The sequence below is a fragment of the Camelina sativa genome, chromosome 9 (assembly GCF_030686135.1).
Source record: "Camelina sativa cultivar CO46 ecotype springtype chromosome 9, ASM3068613v1".
In the NCBI taxonomy this organism is placed as follows: Eukaryota; Viridiplantae; Streptophyta; class Magnoliopsida; order Brassicales; family Brassicaceae; genus Camelina; species Camelina sativa.
In genome coordinates this window covers 7,167,105-7,180,121 of record NC_141888.1, presented here as the reverse complement: position 1 = coordinate 7,180,121, position 13,017 = coordinate 7,167,105, and the positions used below count along the sequence as shown (strand labels likewise).

At 34.6% G+C, this 13,017-nt stretch overlaps 1 protein-coding gene and 1 pseudogene across 1 annotated transcript; one reads left to right on the top strand and one right to left on the bottom strand.

Moving 5' to 3' along the window:
• The window catches only part of LOC109124998 (receptor-like protein 11), a 59,847-nt pseudogene extending 54,471 nt beyond the window's left edge, over nt 1-5,376 (bottom strand).
• Nucleotides 5,377-5,797: 421 nt separating this feature from the next.
• On the top strand, nt 5,798-7,021 carry LOC147937856 (uncharacterized). The gene is made up of 3 exons (XM_087465308.1): nt 5,798-5,896; nt 6,011-6,509; nt 6,630-7,021. Exons 1-3 carry the CDS (start codon nt 5,798-5,800, stop codon nt 7,019-7,021), a joined length of 990 nt encoding a protein of 329 aa, XP_087321434.1.
• The last annotated feature ends 5,996 nt before the right edge of the window (nt 7,022-13,017 follow it).

Below are 13,017 nucleotides of genomic sequence, written 5' to 3'. Positions count from 1 at the left end.
GTAATATCAAGATCATGTGAATTATTTATATTAAAGTGTGGAAATAAAACAGCCACTTATTAGTCGACATTTTCCTATACAACCCATATATATATGTATATTAATCTTATATCCGTAAAACTATTTAATCATCAAATTATTTGTTAGCGAAAATTTTATTATGTTAATTTAATTGAATAAATTTGTTACGCTAAAAATTAAAAGAAACAAAATGACACTTGTGAAAGAAGAGAACATCAAATGACAATCTTTTGCAGCTTTCCAAAATAAAACTTTACTTTATTATTAGATAATATAATATAGTAAGATTTCTTTCAATTCCAACTCTAGAATCTGACGCCCAACATCATTATAATTTAAAATTCATTTAAAATCAAATACACATGACATTATTTATTTTCTTCTATAAATAATTTAAAATGATTGCATAAATCATCAAAATATGAACAATAGAAAAAAAAATTTACATTTTTGGAAAAAATATTCAAGACATAGTAAGACAATATTTCTTCTCAAGTTAGGAACTTTCCAAAAACGGATGATCCCGAAAAACGATACTATTGTTACCGGTGTTTTCTTGTTCGTTGGAGATTGATTCGAGGATAGAATAGAAAGTAAATGTTTTAGTTTTCACAATACAGTAAAACCTCTATAAATTAATAAACACTATAAATTAATAAATTTTGCTGGTTCCAAGTCGGACCAGTGTAAAAATTAAATAATATTCGATAAGATAACAAGATAATATTTTTTTTGAAATCTCCATGTAAAATATGATCCCAATAATATCATAAATTAATAATCATGTAAATTTATATATATATATATATATATATATATATATTATAGAGTATGTTTCTCCTAAAGCTCATTTCTATAGAACAATAATTGTAATGTTGTATTTTCAAACTATAATAATATCTCTAAAATATTTTATAACATGTCATACAAATAATTAAATTTAAAAGTTTTAATTTTTAGATATGCACCATTTACAGTTTGATAATTTGACAGATTATAAAAATAGGAGAATTGATATTATTATTCATAAATTTGAATTTATGTATGTCATGTGTTTAAGTCAATTTGTCTATAGTATTTGTAATTTATTGTCAATAATGCTTTCTAAATATTACAAGTTCAATTCCTAAACCATAAAATTTAGAACATCCGAAAGTTTAATCTTATTTTAATATAGTTGTTCCAATTCATAATTTTTAAAACTTTAAACAATGAAGAATATATCTATAATTGTGAAGTGACCTTAGTGCAGTGGCAGGAGGTAAGTCCAATTGTCGAAGGCACCATCACACCAGGGATCGAGTCCCGCTCCCTACGAATGTAGGGATTTGGCTAATGGCCAGCCAGTTGTGGCCCAATGGTTGACAAAAAATATATATATCTATAAATTAATAATTATTAATTTACACTATCAAATAATAATTATTAATTTATAGATAAATTAATATCACTATAAATTAATAAAATGTCTTGGTCCCAACATTATTAATTTATAGAGGTTTTATTGTAGTCTGAAAGATGATGTGTTTGTATGGTAATATGTTGTTTTTAGAAAACTAACTTTATAGAATGTTTGAGCCTTTAAGAAGGAGAACGGATTGAAATCAAATATTAATGATCATAAATTCGCAAGTGTGTCAAAATAATAAATTAAAAATGAGAAGTAATATAAACAAAAATGAAAATTGAGGAAATAGTGGGTATATGGCAATGCATAAAATGATGGTATTATTTCAAAACAAAACATAACTGATTATGTTCATAATTTATTCTGAAATTCCTAATATGAAAACTTCTAAATTTAATATAATTCAAAAATACCATAACGTTTGAAATAGTAAGTGTGAATCAAACAAAATAATTATAGAATTAGATCAAAATCATCTCATAATCTTATGTAATTTTTCAGAAATCAAGCTCAAAATTTTAATTTCACATAAACAATTTTAAAAAAATTTAAACTAATTTACTTAAATAATACATACCAACCATCTTACTTAAATTTGATTCCATTTGTGCCCGAGAAAATTATATAAGATTCAAACACAGAAATTAAACACAAGAATTCAAAACTATAAATTTAATTAAATGTTGGTATATAATTCCAAGATGAAACCAATCACAGACTGATAAAAGGTGGCTTTAGATTTTTGGGGGTTGCATATGTTTCTGATTAAAGAAGGAAGGAAATGTAGAATTATAGATGGTTTTTTTTCTTTTTGGTTTTATGGGCCTGTAGTTAATTAGGTCTAAACTGTAGTTAATTAGGTCCAAACAAAAAAATTTACAGGTGTCAGAAATATAGTAAGCCAAGTGTCATCTCTTTAGCAAAAGTTGAGAAAAACCTTTTCATATTATATAAGATCGTATATATGACGTTTATTACAAAACCATAAAACAGAAAAGTACAAACGAGCGTTTTGGAGAACAAACACGAACAGGACGGTACACAATGCTTAGAGGGACTACAAGAGATGAGCTTAGTTAATTAGCAAGCACTCGTGGTGGTGACTCTGAGTTTTTTTCGACCAAACTTCAGAGCAAACCATTCATGATTGTGTGAAGTGAAGATGTATCCAATCACCACACCAGGTCCATAGGCTATTGCCTATTGCAGCTGCTACCCAATTCAACATTTTTTCCTTCTCCCCTGACAACTCCTCTGGTAGCTGTGATGTAGGACTAGAGACATGCGTTTCTCCACATATCTCTTCAAGACCATAGAGTCTAGGGTTTCCCAAGAAGGAAGAACATTTCTGTCTTTGAAACTGTGTGCCTCGTGGCAATGGACCTCGAAGAAGGTTATGGGAGAAGTTCATGTATGACAGAAAAGAGAGTTTCCCAATATCTTGAGGAATTTGACCTGAAAACTTGTTACATGATAGGTCTATTGCCTCGAGATTAGTCAAATTTGCCAGGAATCGTGGGATGTCGCCTGTGAATGTGTTACCTGACAAGTTTAGAAGACGCAGTTCCACCAAAGAGCCAATGGATTCAGGGATTTTGCCAAATATTTTGTTTGCAGAAAAATCAATGGCTCTAAAGTCTTACCGGATCTGCTCAAAACTCATCTCTACTCCTTTATTCACCATTTCCATCGAGCTAAAGACAAGAGAAAAATTCTGAATATCTTCCATGTATTCATCATCTTCTACAACATGATTTATCATTTGATGCCAATTGGAAAAAAAGTGAGGTGGGAGTGTTCCAGTGAAGCCATTGTATGATATATCAATGATTCTTAAACTCTGAAATCCAAAGGACATGTTACGATGATACAACTACCCATAGAACTCGTTTGATCTGAGGATGAGGACATGTAAAGATGGTAAAGATCCCAACCAAGATGGAAATGTATCTTTGATTTTGTTGCTTTCAACATTCACAAAACGTAAAGCTTTGCAATTGATCAAAGACTTTTGAAACTTCCCCTCCAGCTGGTTGCCACTTATATCTAGTGATTGTAAGTTGGTAGTATTGCCTTAAACATGAAGGAATCGAGCCACTGAAGAGATTGTTAGACAAATCCAGAAAGTTTAACCATTCAAGCTTGCATATCCAAAAGGAAAATGGACCTCGGAATGAATTTGAACTCAGATCCAACACTTGGATCATTGTTTCTTTTGAAGATACTTCAAAACTGATGAAACAATTGTGAGAAAGCATCACCGACGACAGTCTCCACAACCAACCTGGTACTTCACCTTCCAACTTGTTGTTGGAAAGACCAAGATAACTGAGGCTAACCAACTTTGACATGGATCTAGGAATTGTCCCACTGAAATTGTTGTTGGAAAGATCCAACATTACGAGGTTGTGAAATTTTGATAAGGATTGTGGGATTGAGCCATCAAATCTATTATGAGTAAGGAGTAGATACTGAAGCGTAGATGATGAAGATGTATTCGAAAACTCTATAGGTCCTGTAAACTGGTTATCTTCTAAATCAACCGCTATTAGTGTAGGAATCGAGAACAAAGATTTAGGGAAAGGCCCGACAAATGAGTTTGCACTAACATCAAAAGCCACCAAGTTCTTGAACCCACTCATCTCAAATGGAAGAAATGTGAAGTGATTATTGTTGAGGATAAAAAAAGAAAGCTTAGTTAAATTGGCAAATGAAATAGGGACATTTCCACTTAAGCTATTGTTTTCAAATGACATGACTCTTAGCTTGTTTAGATTTCCGATGGAAGCAGGAACTTCACCTACCAAATAATTATGCAAAAGTCCAAGATCTACAAGATTAGAAAGGTTTCCTAGTGAAGGAGGGATAGCTCTGAAGATGCAAGGTTTGAACAAAGTGGTTAAACTACTTCAGAAGGACAGAACACTTTTACAAAGAGCATAGCATCAAAATAAAGAAAGTGTCTATGTCGGCATATAACGAGGAAGGATTCAGAAGCAAGAGACTTCACAGAGACTTGGAAGGCACGTGGAGTTTCTAGAAGTTCGAAAATGACTTCATGTTTACAATAGGAATGTAAACATGAAGTAAGAAGAAAATTTCCTAAATAAAAAAAAAGAAGAAGTTTTCCGATTCCTATTAGAAATAGAATAGGCAGGCCTAGTTCTATAAATAGGGTGGGAAGGCTTGTTGTAAGCTTCAGCACAAACAAGAGAAAAGTTTTCCTAACCATTAAGTTTTAGCTTTAAGAGAAAGAAGAGCTAAGAACTTAAGAGAGGGTTGTGAGGTTTCTTTAGAGTTATAAGGTTTGTGAAGAATCTTAGAAAGAGAGTCTTGAGAGATTAGAAAATTTTTTATAACAAACTTGTAAACAGATTTTCTACTAATCAAAGGAGAGTTCAAAGGAACCTGTGTCTTATTGTTTTGATCGTTCATAATTCATTAGTTCTCACACTTTCAAGCTCCTGTGAGATCGTTATACCCAAGGCTAAGGTTTCTTAAGATGCTTTAGATTGCCTATTGAAGCCGGCATCTCACCTACCAGTCTATTAGAAGAAAGCTCAAGATATATGAGTCGAGAAAGGTTTCCTAGTGAAGAAGGAATCTCTCCTTGGAAGGTCTAGGCTACGAAGATTTTGGAGTCTAAAAAGGCTACTGTTAGGTTTTAGAGAGCTGTTGAGATAGGTGGTACGAAGGTTGAGTGATATCACCTGGCCAAATTTATTGTCGCGTGTGACACCCTTCCAAAAACAACAATCGTTGCTCTTATTCCACGGATTTGGTTTTGACTCGTAAATTGGAAACTCGTCTCTGATTTTCAAAAGACCGTCCCGCTGGTCGTGGCGGCAAAAATGGAGCGAAGGAGAAGCTAGAGTGTGTATTAGGAGGGAGAGATAGTGGATGGTAATAATACAAGAAAATGAATAACAATGGCCTCTAGTCATCATCGTCATATCTGTATTTTGAGTTTGTGTTGTAATTAATGAGTAAATATGTGCTTCACTAGTTCTCTTTAAAAAGAAGAAGAGCAAGTAGTGGAGCTGTGACTTATAGCTGTTAGTGTAAGCTTGAAATAGCTTGAGGTGCAAGCTAAGTATATTTAGGAGATATCTAAGTATACATATCTAAAGATTTAGGAGTATCTAAATTATGTAATGTTTCCTAAAAGTTGTTAGGATGAATATTTACTTCTTCTCTATATAAACTCTAATGCTGAGTTGTGGCATTATGTGTGAGAGATTAAGAGCTTGAAGAGTTTAAGGTTTTGAGTGATTTTCCTTAAAATTAATAAGAGAGTAATTCTTATTTGTTCTTCAAGTTATTAATATTATTAGTCTTTTATTTGGTATCAGAGCATAGCAAACGATCATGGAAGATACAAAGGATGTTGGTGACGTTAAACCTAGAGAGAAGGAGATGGAGCCTGCCTCCATCAAGTGTCCTATGCTGAGTTCAACAAACTACACAGTATGAGCCTTACGGATGAAGATTACCCTGAAGGTGCATAAGGTGTGGGAGACCATAGATCCCGGAAGCAAACAAGAAGATAAAAATAACTTAGCAACTGCTCTGTTATTTCAGTCCATACCCGAAGCCTTAACCCTGCAAATAGGTGATCTCGACACTTCAAAATCAGTTTGGGAGGCGATAAAAGCAAGACATGTTGGAGCTGAAAGAGTGAAAGAAGCTAGACTGCAGACTCTTATGGCGGAGTTCGATCGAATCAGAATGAAGGAGGAAGACACAATCGATGTTTTCGTTGGAAAACTTTCGGAAATATCTTCCAAGTCAGCATCTCTTGGTGAAACAATGGATGAGGTCAAACTTGTGAAGAAATTCTTGAAAAGCTTACCACGAAAAAGATACATACATATTGTGGCAGCCCTCGAACAAGTCCTTGACCTCAATACAACTAGTTTTGAAGACATAGTGGGACGCCTAAAGGCCTATGAGGAACGGATCAATGAAGAGGACGAAGAACAACATGGTGATCAGACAAAACTCATGTATGCTAACTCGGATCAAGGGAACTACAGTGGTAACAGAGGAAGAGGACAAGGAGGTCGCTCTCATTGGCGAGGTAGAGGTCGAGGACGATATGGGAACCATCATGATGGATCATTCCGACAAAACAGAGATAAGGAGAAGGAATCTTAAGTAACCTGCTATCGATGCGATAAGTTGGGACATTACGCGTCAGATTGTCCGGATCGACTGCTCAAACTCCAAGAAGCAATTGAAAAGAAGGATGAAGATACTCATGAGGCTGATGATCTGATGATGCACGAAGTGGTACTTCTCAATGAGAAGAAGATAAACCCCAAAATTTTTGAGTCAAATCTAGATGCTCGTAATGTGTGGTATCTAGATAACGGGGCTAGTAATCACATGAGTGGAACAAGATCATTCTTTTTGGAGCTTGATGAGACAATTACGGGAAAAGTGAGGTTCGGTGATGATTCTCGTATAAACATTGAAGGCAAAGGCTCGATATGTTTTGCGTTCAACAATGGTGAAAAGAAGATCTTGAGCAATGTGTACTATATCCCTGATCTTAAAAGCAATATTATTAGTCTTGGGCAAGCCACATAAGCAGGATGCGAGGTGCGTATGAAGGATGATCTACTTGAGCTCTTTGGGAGAAATGGCCAACTTCTTGTACAAACTACAAGGTCCAAGAATCGATTATACAAAGTGAACTTAGAAGTTGATAACATCAAATGTCTGCAGATCAACGGAATGGAACCAAGTGAGTCGAGTGTTTGGCACGCAAGATTGGGGCACATTAATGTCGAAACCATGAAGCTGATGATCAATAGGGAGCTTGTAAGAGGTATACCAAGAATTCTTGTTGAGAAAGAAGGTTGTGTTTCATGTCTACTTGGAAAGCAGACACGTCAAGCTTTCCCTCATTCAACCTCATACAGAGCTTCACATGTCTTGGAGTTGGTTCATGGCGACCTGTGTGGACCCATCACACCAGCTACCCCAGCACGCAAACGATATGTATTCGTGCTCATTGATGATTACAGTCGGTACATGTGGACAATTCTGCTGCAGGAGAAAAGTGAAGCATTTGAGAAATTTAAAAGTTTTAAAGCTGTAGTTGAACAAGAAACAAGAGCTCAAGTCAAGACCTTTCGTACGGATAGAGGTGGAGAATTCACTTCACATGAATTTCAAGAGTTCTGTGAGAAACAAGGGATTACGAGACATCTAACCGCACCATACTCTCCACAGCAAAATGGCGTTGTCGAACGGAGAAACAGAACGTTACTTGCAATGACGAGGAGCATCATGAAACATATGGGTTTGCCTAACTATCTGTGGGGAGAGGCGGTAAGACACTCTACTTACTTGATCAATCAAGTGGGAACAAAAGCACTTCCAATGCAAACGCCGTATGAAGTCTTCAAAGGTCAGAAACCAAACCTTGAACACCTACGTGTATTCGGTTGCATCGGTTACGCAAGAACAGAGGCGGTTGGAAGAAAGAAGCTGGATGATCGATCCAGAGCATTGGTACATCTAGGAACTGAGCCAGGATCAAAGGCTTATCGTTTTTTTGATCCTGCAACTCAGAAAATTATTGTCAGCAGAGATGTCTTCTTCGAGGAAACAAAAGGCTGGAAGTGGAAATGTCAAGAAGAAGAAAATAACAGAGGTTCTAGATCGTTTATGCTTCGGTTTGGAGAATTCGGTAACAAAGGTATCAGGAGAGATGATGATGTTATAGAATCCGGAAACAACAATGGTGTTCGAGAAACTCGAGTTATGAGTGAACACTCACAAAGCGAGAAAACAGAGGAAAACAGGGAAGACGATGTGAATAGCGAGAATGGAGATACTGTTAGCTTTGATGGAAACCATCACGAGAGTGAGGAGCATGTTCATGAGAGTCCACCTTTGCGGCATTCAACGAGGATACGACGTAAGCCAAACTATCTCAATGAGTATATCTGTTTAGCTGAAGCTGAAGGGGAACGACTCTTGATGGTTTCCAATGAAGAACCCTGGACTTTCGATGAAGCAAAGGGGTCAAGCGATTGGATAAAAGCATGTGAGGACGAGATATGTTCAATAACAAAGAACAAATCATGGAATCTAGTTGATCTGCCGGCTGGAACAAAAGCGATAGGATTAAAATGGATGTTTAAGATCAAGCGTAATCCTGACGGAAGCATCAACAAACATAAAGCTAGGCTTCTCGCGAAGGGCTATGTACAAAAACATGGTGTTGACTACGATGAGGTGTTCGCTCCGGTGGCTCGCATCGAGACAATTCGATTCATCATTGCTTTAGCAGCCTCAAATATTTGGGAAATACACCACCTCGACGTTAAAACTGCATTTTTGAACGGTGAACTAAAAGAAGTTGTCTATGTCACACAGCCAGAAGGGTTTGAGATCAGCGGGAGTGAGGACAAAGTATACAAACTCAATAAGGCTCTATACGGGTTAAAACAAGCTCCTAGGGCGTGGAATGAAAAGTTGAATAAAACTCTTTAGGAGCTGGGATTTTGCAAGTGTTCAAAGGAACCATCACTTCATCGAAAGGAGGAGAGGGGACACATTCTCGTCGTAGCCGTGTATGTAGATGATCTTTTGGTCACGGGAGATAGCATTCACATGATAATCAGGTTCAAAGAAGAGATGGCAAAGAAGTTTGAAATGTGTGATCTTGGAAAACTAAGTTATTACCTTGGGCTCGAAGTACTGCAACATCAAAATGGTATAACACTGAAGCAAGAGAGATACGCACTCAAGATTCTAGAAGAAACTGGAATGAAAGAATGTAACTCTTCCCAAGTACCAATGGATCAAAATGTGAAGCTATCAAGGAAGTCCAAAGGAGGTCATATAAATGAAAGGGACTATCGAAGAAGTATTGGGTGTCTCCGCTATCTTCTTCACACCAGACCTGATCTGAGCTTTAGTGTTGGTGTCCTTAGTCGATACATGCAAGAGCCAAACGAGAGTCATGGAGCTGCTTTGAAACAAGTATTGAGGTATTTGCGCGGAACTTTATCTCATGGTCTTACATTTGGAAGATCAAATGGAGCAGGTTTGATTGGCTATAGTGATAGCAGCCATAATATTGATGAGGATAATGGTAAAAGCACTACTGGCCATATCTTCTATTTTGACGGATGTCCTATTACATGGTGTTCTCAAAAGCAAGAAACGGTGGCTCTATCATCTTGTGAGGCTGAATTCATGGCGGCCACAGAAGCTGCAAAACAAGCGATCTGGCTTCAAGAATTGTTTGCGGAATTATCTGATCGAGAATGTGAGAGTGTGACCATTCGAGTTGATAATAAGTCGGTGATTGCTTTCACAAGAAATCCAGTGTTTCACGGCCGCAGTAAGCATATTCACAGGAGATATCATTTTATTAGGGAATGTGTTGAAAACGGTCAAGTGAAGGTTGAGCATGTACCGGGAAATGAGCAGAAAGCTGATATCTTAACAAAGGCACTCGCAAGGATCAAGTTCAAGGAAATGAGAAGTCTTATTGGAGTTCAAGATGTGAATGGAGAAGATTTCAAGCTTAAGGGGGACAATGTTAGTGTAAGCTTGAAATAGCTTGAGGTGCAAGCTAAGTATATTTAGAAGATATCTAAGTATACATATCTAAAGATTTAGGAGTATCTAAATTATGTAATGTTTCCTAAAAGTTGTTAGGATGAATATTTACTTTTTCTCTATATAAACTCTAATGCTGAGTTGTGGCATTATGTGTGAGAGATTAAGAGCTTGAAGAGTTTAAGGTTTTGAGTGATTTTCCTTAAAATTAATAAGAGAGTAATTCTTATTTGTTCTTCAAGTTATTAATATTATTAGTCTTTTAATAGCAATTCTTGCGTCAAGTCGTCGATTCAGTTTGACTTGTCTAAGTCTTTACGTGAATCCATTGTGCCATTTATCTCAAAACAAAATCCTCCGAAACCACTAAAGTCATTCAAAATGTCCACTAAAACACTTCTCACGATTACTAGTCTCAAATTTTATATTTAGCTTCTTTTGTATCCTTTTTTCTTTAAAGTTTCACTTTTATAATTGGATATATAAGGCTAACTAGATGATAACAGGTGTTGCACTAGATAAATTATTTCAAAAGTTTATTTATATATTAAAAAAAATTGAAATCGAAAATCTTATTTATTTGAAGAGAAAATTGTTTAGGATAACTTCTTTTTCGAAAGAAATAACTAAGATAACTCACTTAATTTTTATTTCTTAGATAACTCACTTTTTATATCAAAATTATTATAATTCCAAATCTATCCTTATTAAAAATTTCTCATTAATTTTTAAATAACATTGAAATCAATTCCAAAACTATAAACTATTTATTATTATATATTATTAGAAAACATTGGTATACACTTACTGACATCTTTCTACTCTTCTCTCACAACTTTACGAGAAGAAATCATTTTTGTTTGCTTTTTCTGTTTTTTTCTTTAGCCTCTTAAGGTTATTTGCTGGGTATTTTCTGATTTATTTTTCTACCTAATTCTACAGAATTTAATGGATCAAGAGGCTGACCGGCGAAAGAATTTTCTGGAGAATGATTGTTTGACAAAGTTCGGTAGTCGTTAGAAACGATGGACCTCTTGATATTAAACAGAAATTTTCTTTTTTTGTTTTGAAATTGGGCTAATGGGCCTTTTAATATTAAACTTTGCCTAGTTGGAGTTTTCATTTTAAATAAAATTATAAAATAACATAGAGAATAAGACGAAAAAGAAAAGTAGGGCTGGGAAAAATAATCGGTAACCAAATAACCGATTGAACCGAACCGAAAAAGTCAAACTGAAACCAAACCGAAGTTCTTCAAATAACCGAATGGTTAATAAAATTTCATATTAAAACTAACCGAAACTAAACCGAACCGAACTGAGAATTAAATAGTTAACCGAAATATCCAAAAACCTAGAATATACCCAAAATAATATACTTAATATTATGAGAAACTATAAAATAAACTTAAAATATTAATTATTTCTACATTCAAAACAATTAAATACTTTAAATAATCAATATATTTAAATGTTATTATTATGAATTTACAAAGTTAAATACTATTTTGCAGTGTTCAAGAAAGCGGTTTAGGCGGCCGCCTAGGCGCCGTCTAGGCGCTAGGCGCTAGGCGCTCAGTAGACGCCTAGATGACCGCCTAAACCGCTTAAAATTACATTAATTTAATTTTAATATTTATTTTTGATTTTTAACTATATAGATTTAAATTATTAAGTTTTATATTTGTATACGTAATTATAAATGTTTATATGTTGTTAATATAACTTAAATAAATGTATTTTTGTTAATTTTGTTTATAATTTATAATTTTTTTTTTCTAACATATATTTGTACATAATTTTATATATATAATGTTTTATGTTGTAAACGCCTAAACCGCCTAAAAACCGTCTAGGCCCCGATTAGGCGTTCTAGGCGCTAGGCGTTGGGTCACCGCCCAGATACCGCCTAGCGCTTTCTTGAACACTGCTATTTTGTAAAATTGGATCACTATTTTCCCCCCTTTTATATTTTTGTAACGTATTTTTGGTTAATTTCGGTTATTTGGTTATCTTTGGTTACTTTTGGTTATATTAGGTTTATTAGATTAATTTCAATATAATTTATGTTAGTTATGGTTATCTCTTCAACTAACCGAACCGAAACCAAAACCGAAAAAACCAAACCGAAACGAACCGAAATTTCTAAAATATCCAAATGGTTATTATATTACTATATCCAAACTAACCGAAACTGAACATAACCGAACCGAAATCAAACGGTTAGCCGAATGCCCGGGCCTAAGAGAAAGGAAAAAAAATGTTTGCACCGTCGTTTTGTCTAATATTTCATTTTTCAATGTAATTTAAAATAATATTTTAATATTACAATATTTATGTTGTCAAATAGGAAAATGAATAATATTTTTTTTTTATTTTTTTTTTGGAGGGTTGAATCTTAGCAATAAAAGGCTGAATCTCAGTAGATCGTGGCAGCAAGGCCACTCTGCCACTTACAATACCCCGTCGCGAATTTATGTGGAAGAATAATATGGTAAAGATGTAAAAGACTTAATTATTGGAATGAAAAGTTGTAACAAAAAATACAAATAAATTATAGCACAAAGACACAATTTTGCAATAAACATATGATACAACTTAGTAAAGAAACAGCTACAAAATTAATTTTCAAAAAAAAAAGAGAGAAGAAACTAATATTTTACAAATTGTACGATTAAAAGTTTATTGAGATTGTTAATATTGTATAGTAGTTGAAAGAACAATAAAAACAAAAAATTTATAAAAAAAGTAGGATTAAAAATCGCAACTTTTTTCACACTTGAACTCCGTTTCTTTCTCTCTTGCGGTTGCCTCATTTTCTCTCTCTCTCTCTCTCTCTCTCTCTCTCTCTCTCTCTCTCTCTCTCTCACGTTTTTGTTTATCTTAACAAACCGCCTCTGAGGCATCCTAGATTAGGTTATTGTTACCAAGAAAGCTAAGATTAGGTTATTGTTCGTCTGTGCCTTTTTCGTTGTGTAACAAGAAACCTTTGCCGACTTGAAA

Excerpts from the sequence above, each read along its gene's own strand:
- LOC147937856 (XM_087465308.1), top strand. The coding sequence starts at position 5,798 with ATGGAAGATACAAAGGATGTTGGTGACGTTAAACCTAGAGAGAAGGAG. Across the intron at positions 5,897-6,010 it reads TGAGTTCAACAAACTACACA|TCCATACCCGAAGCCTTAAC; the intron begins GTATGAGCCTTA and ends CTGTTATTTCAG. Across the intron at positions 6,510-6,629 it reads AGGTCGCTCTCATTGGCGAG|ATTGTCCGGATCGACTGCTC; the intron begins GTAGAGGTCGAG and ends ATTACGCGTCAG.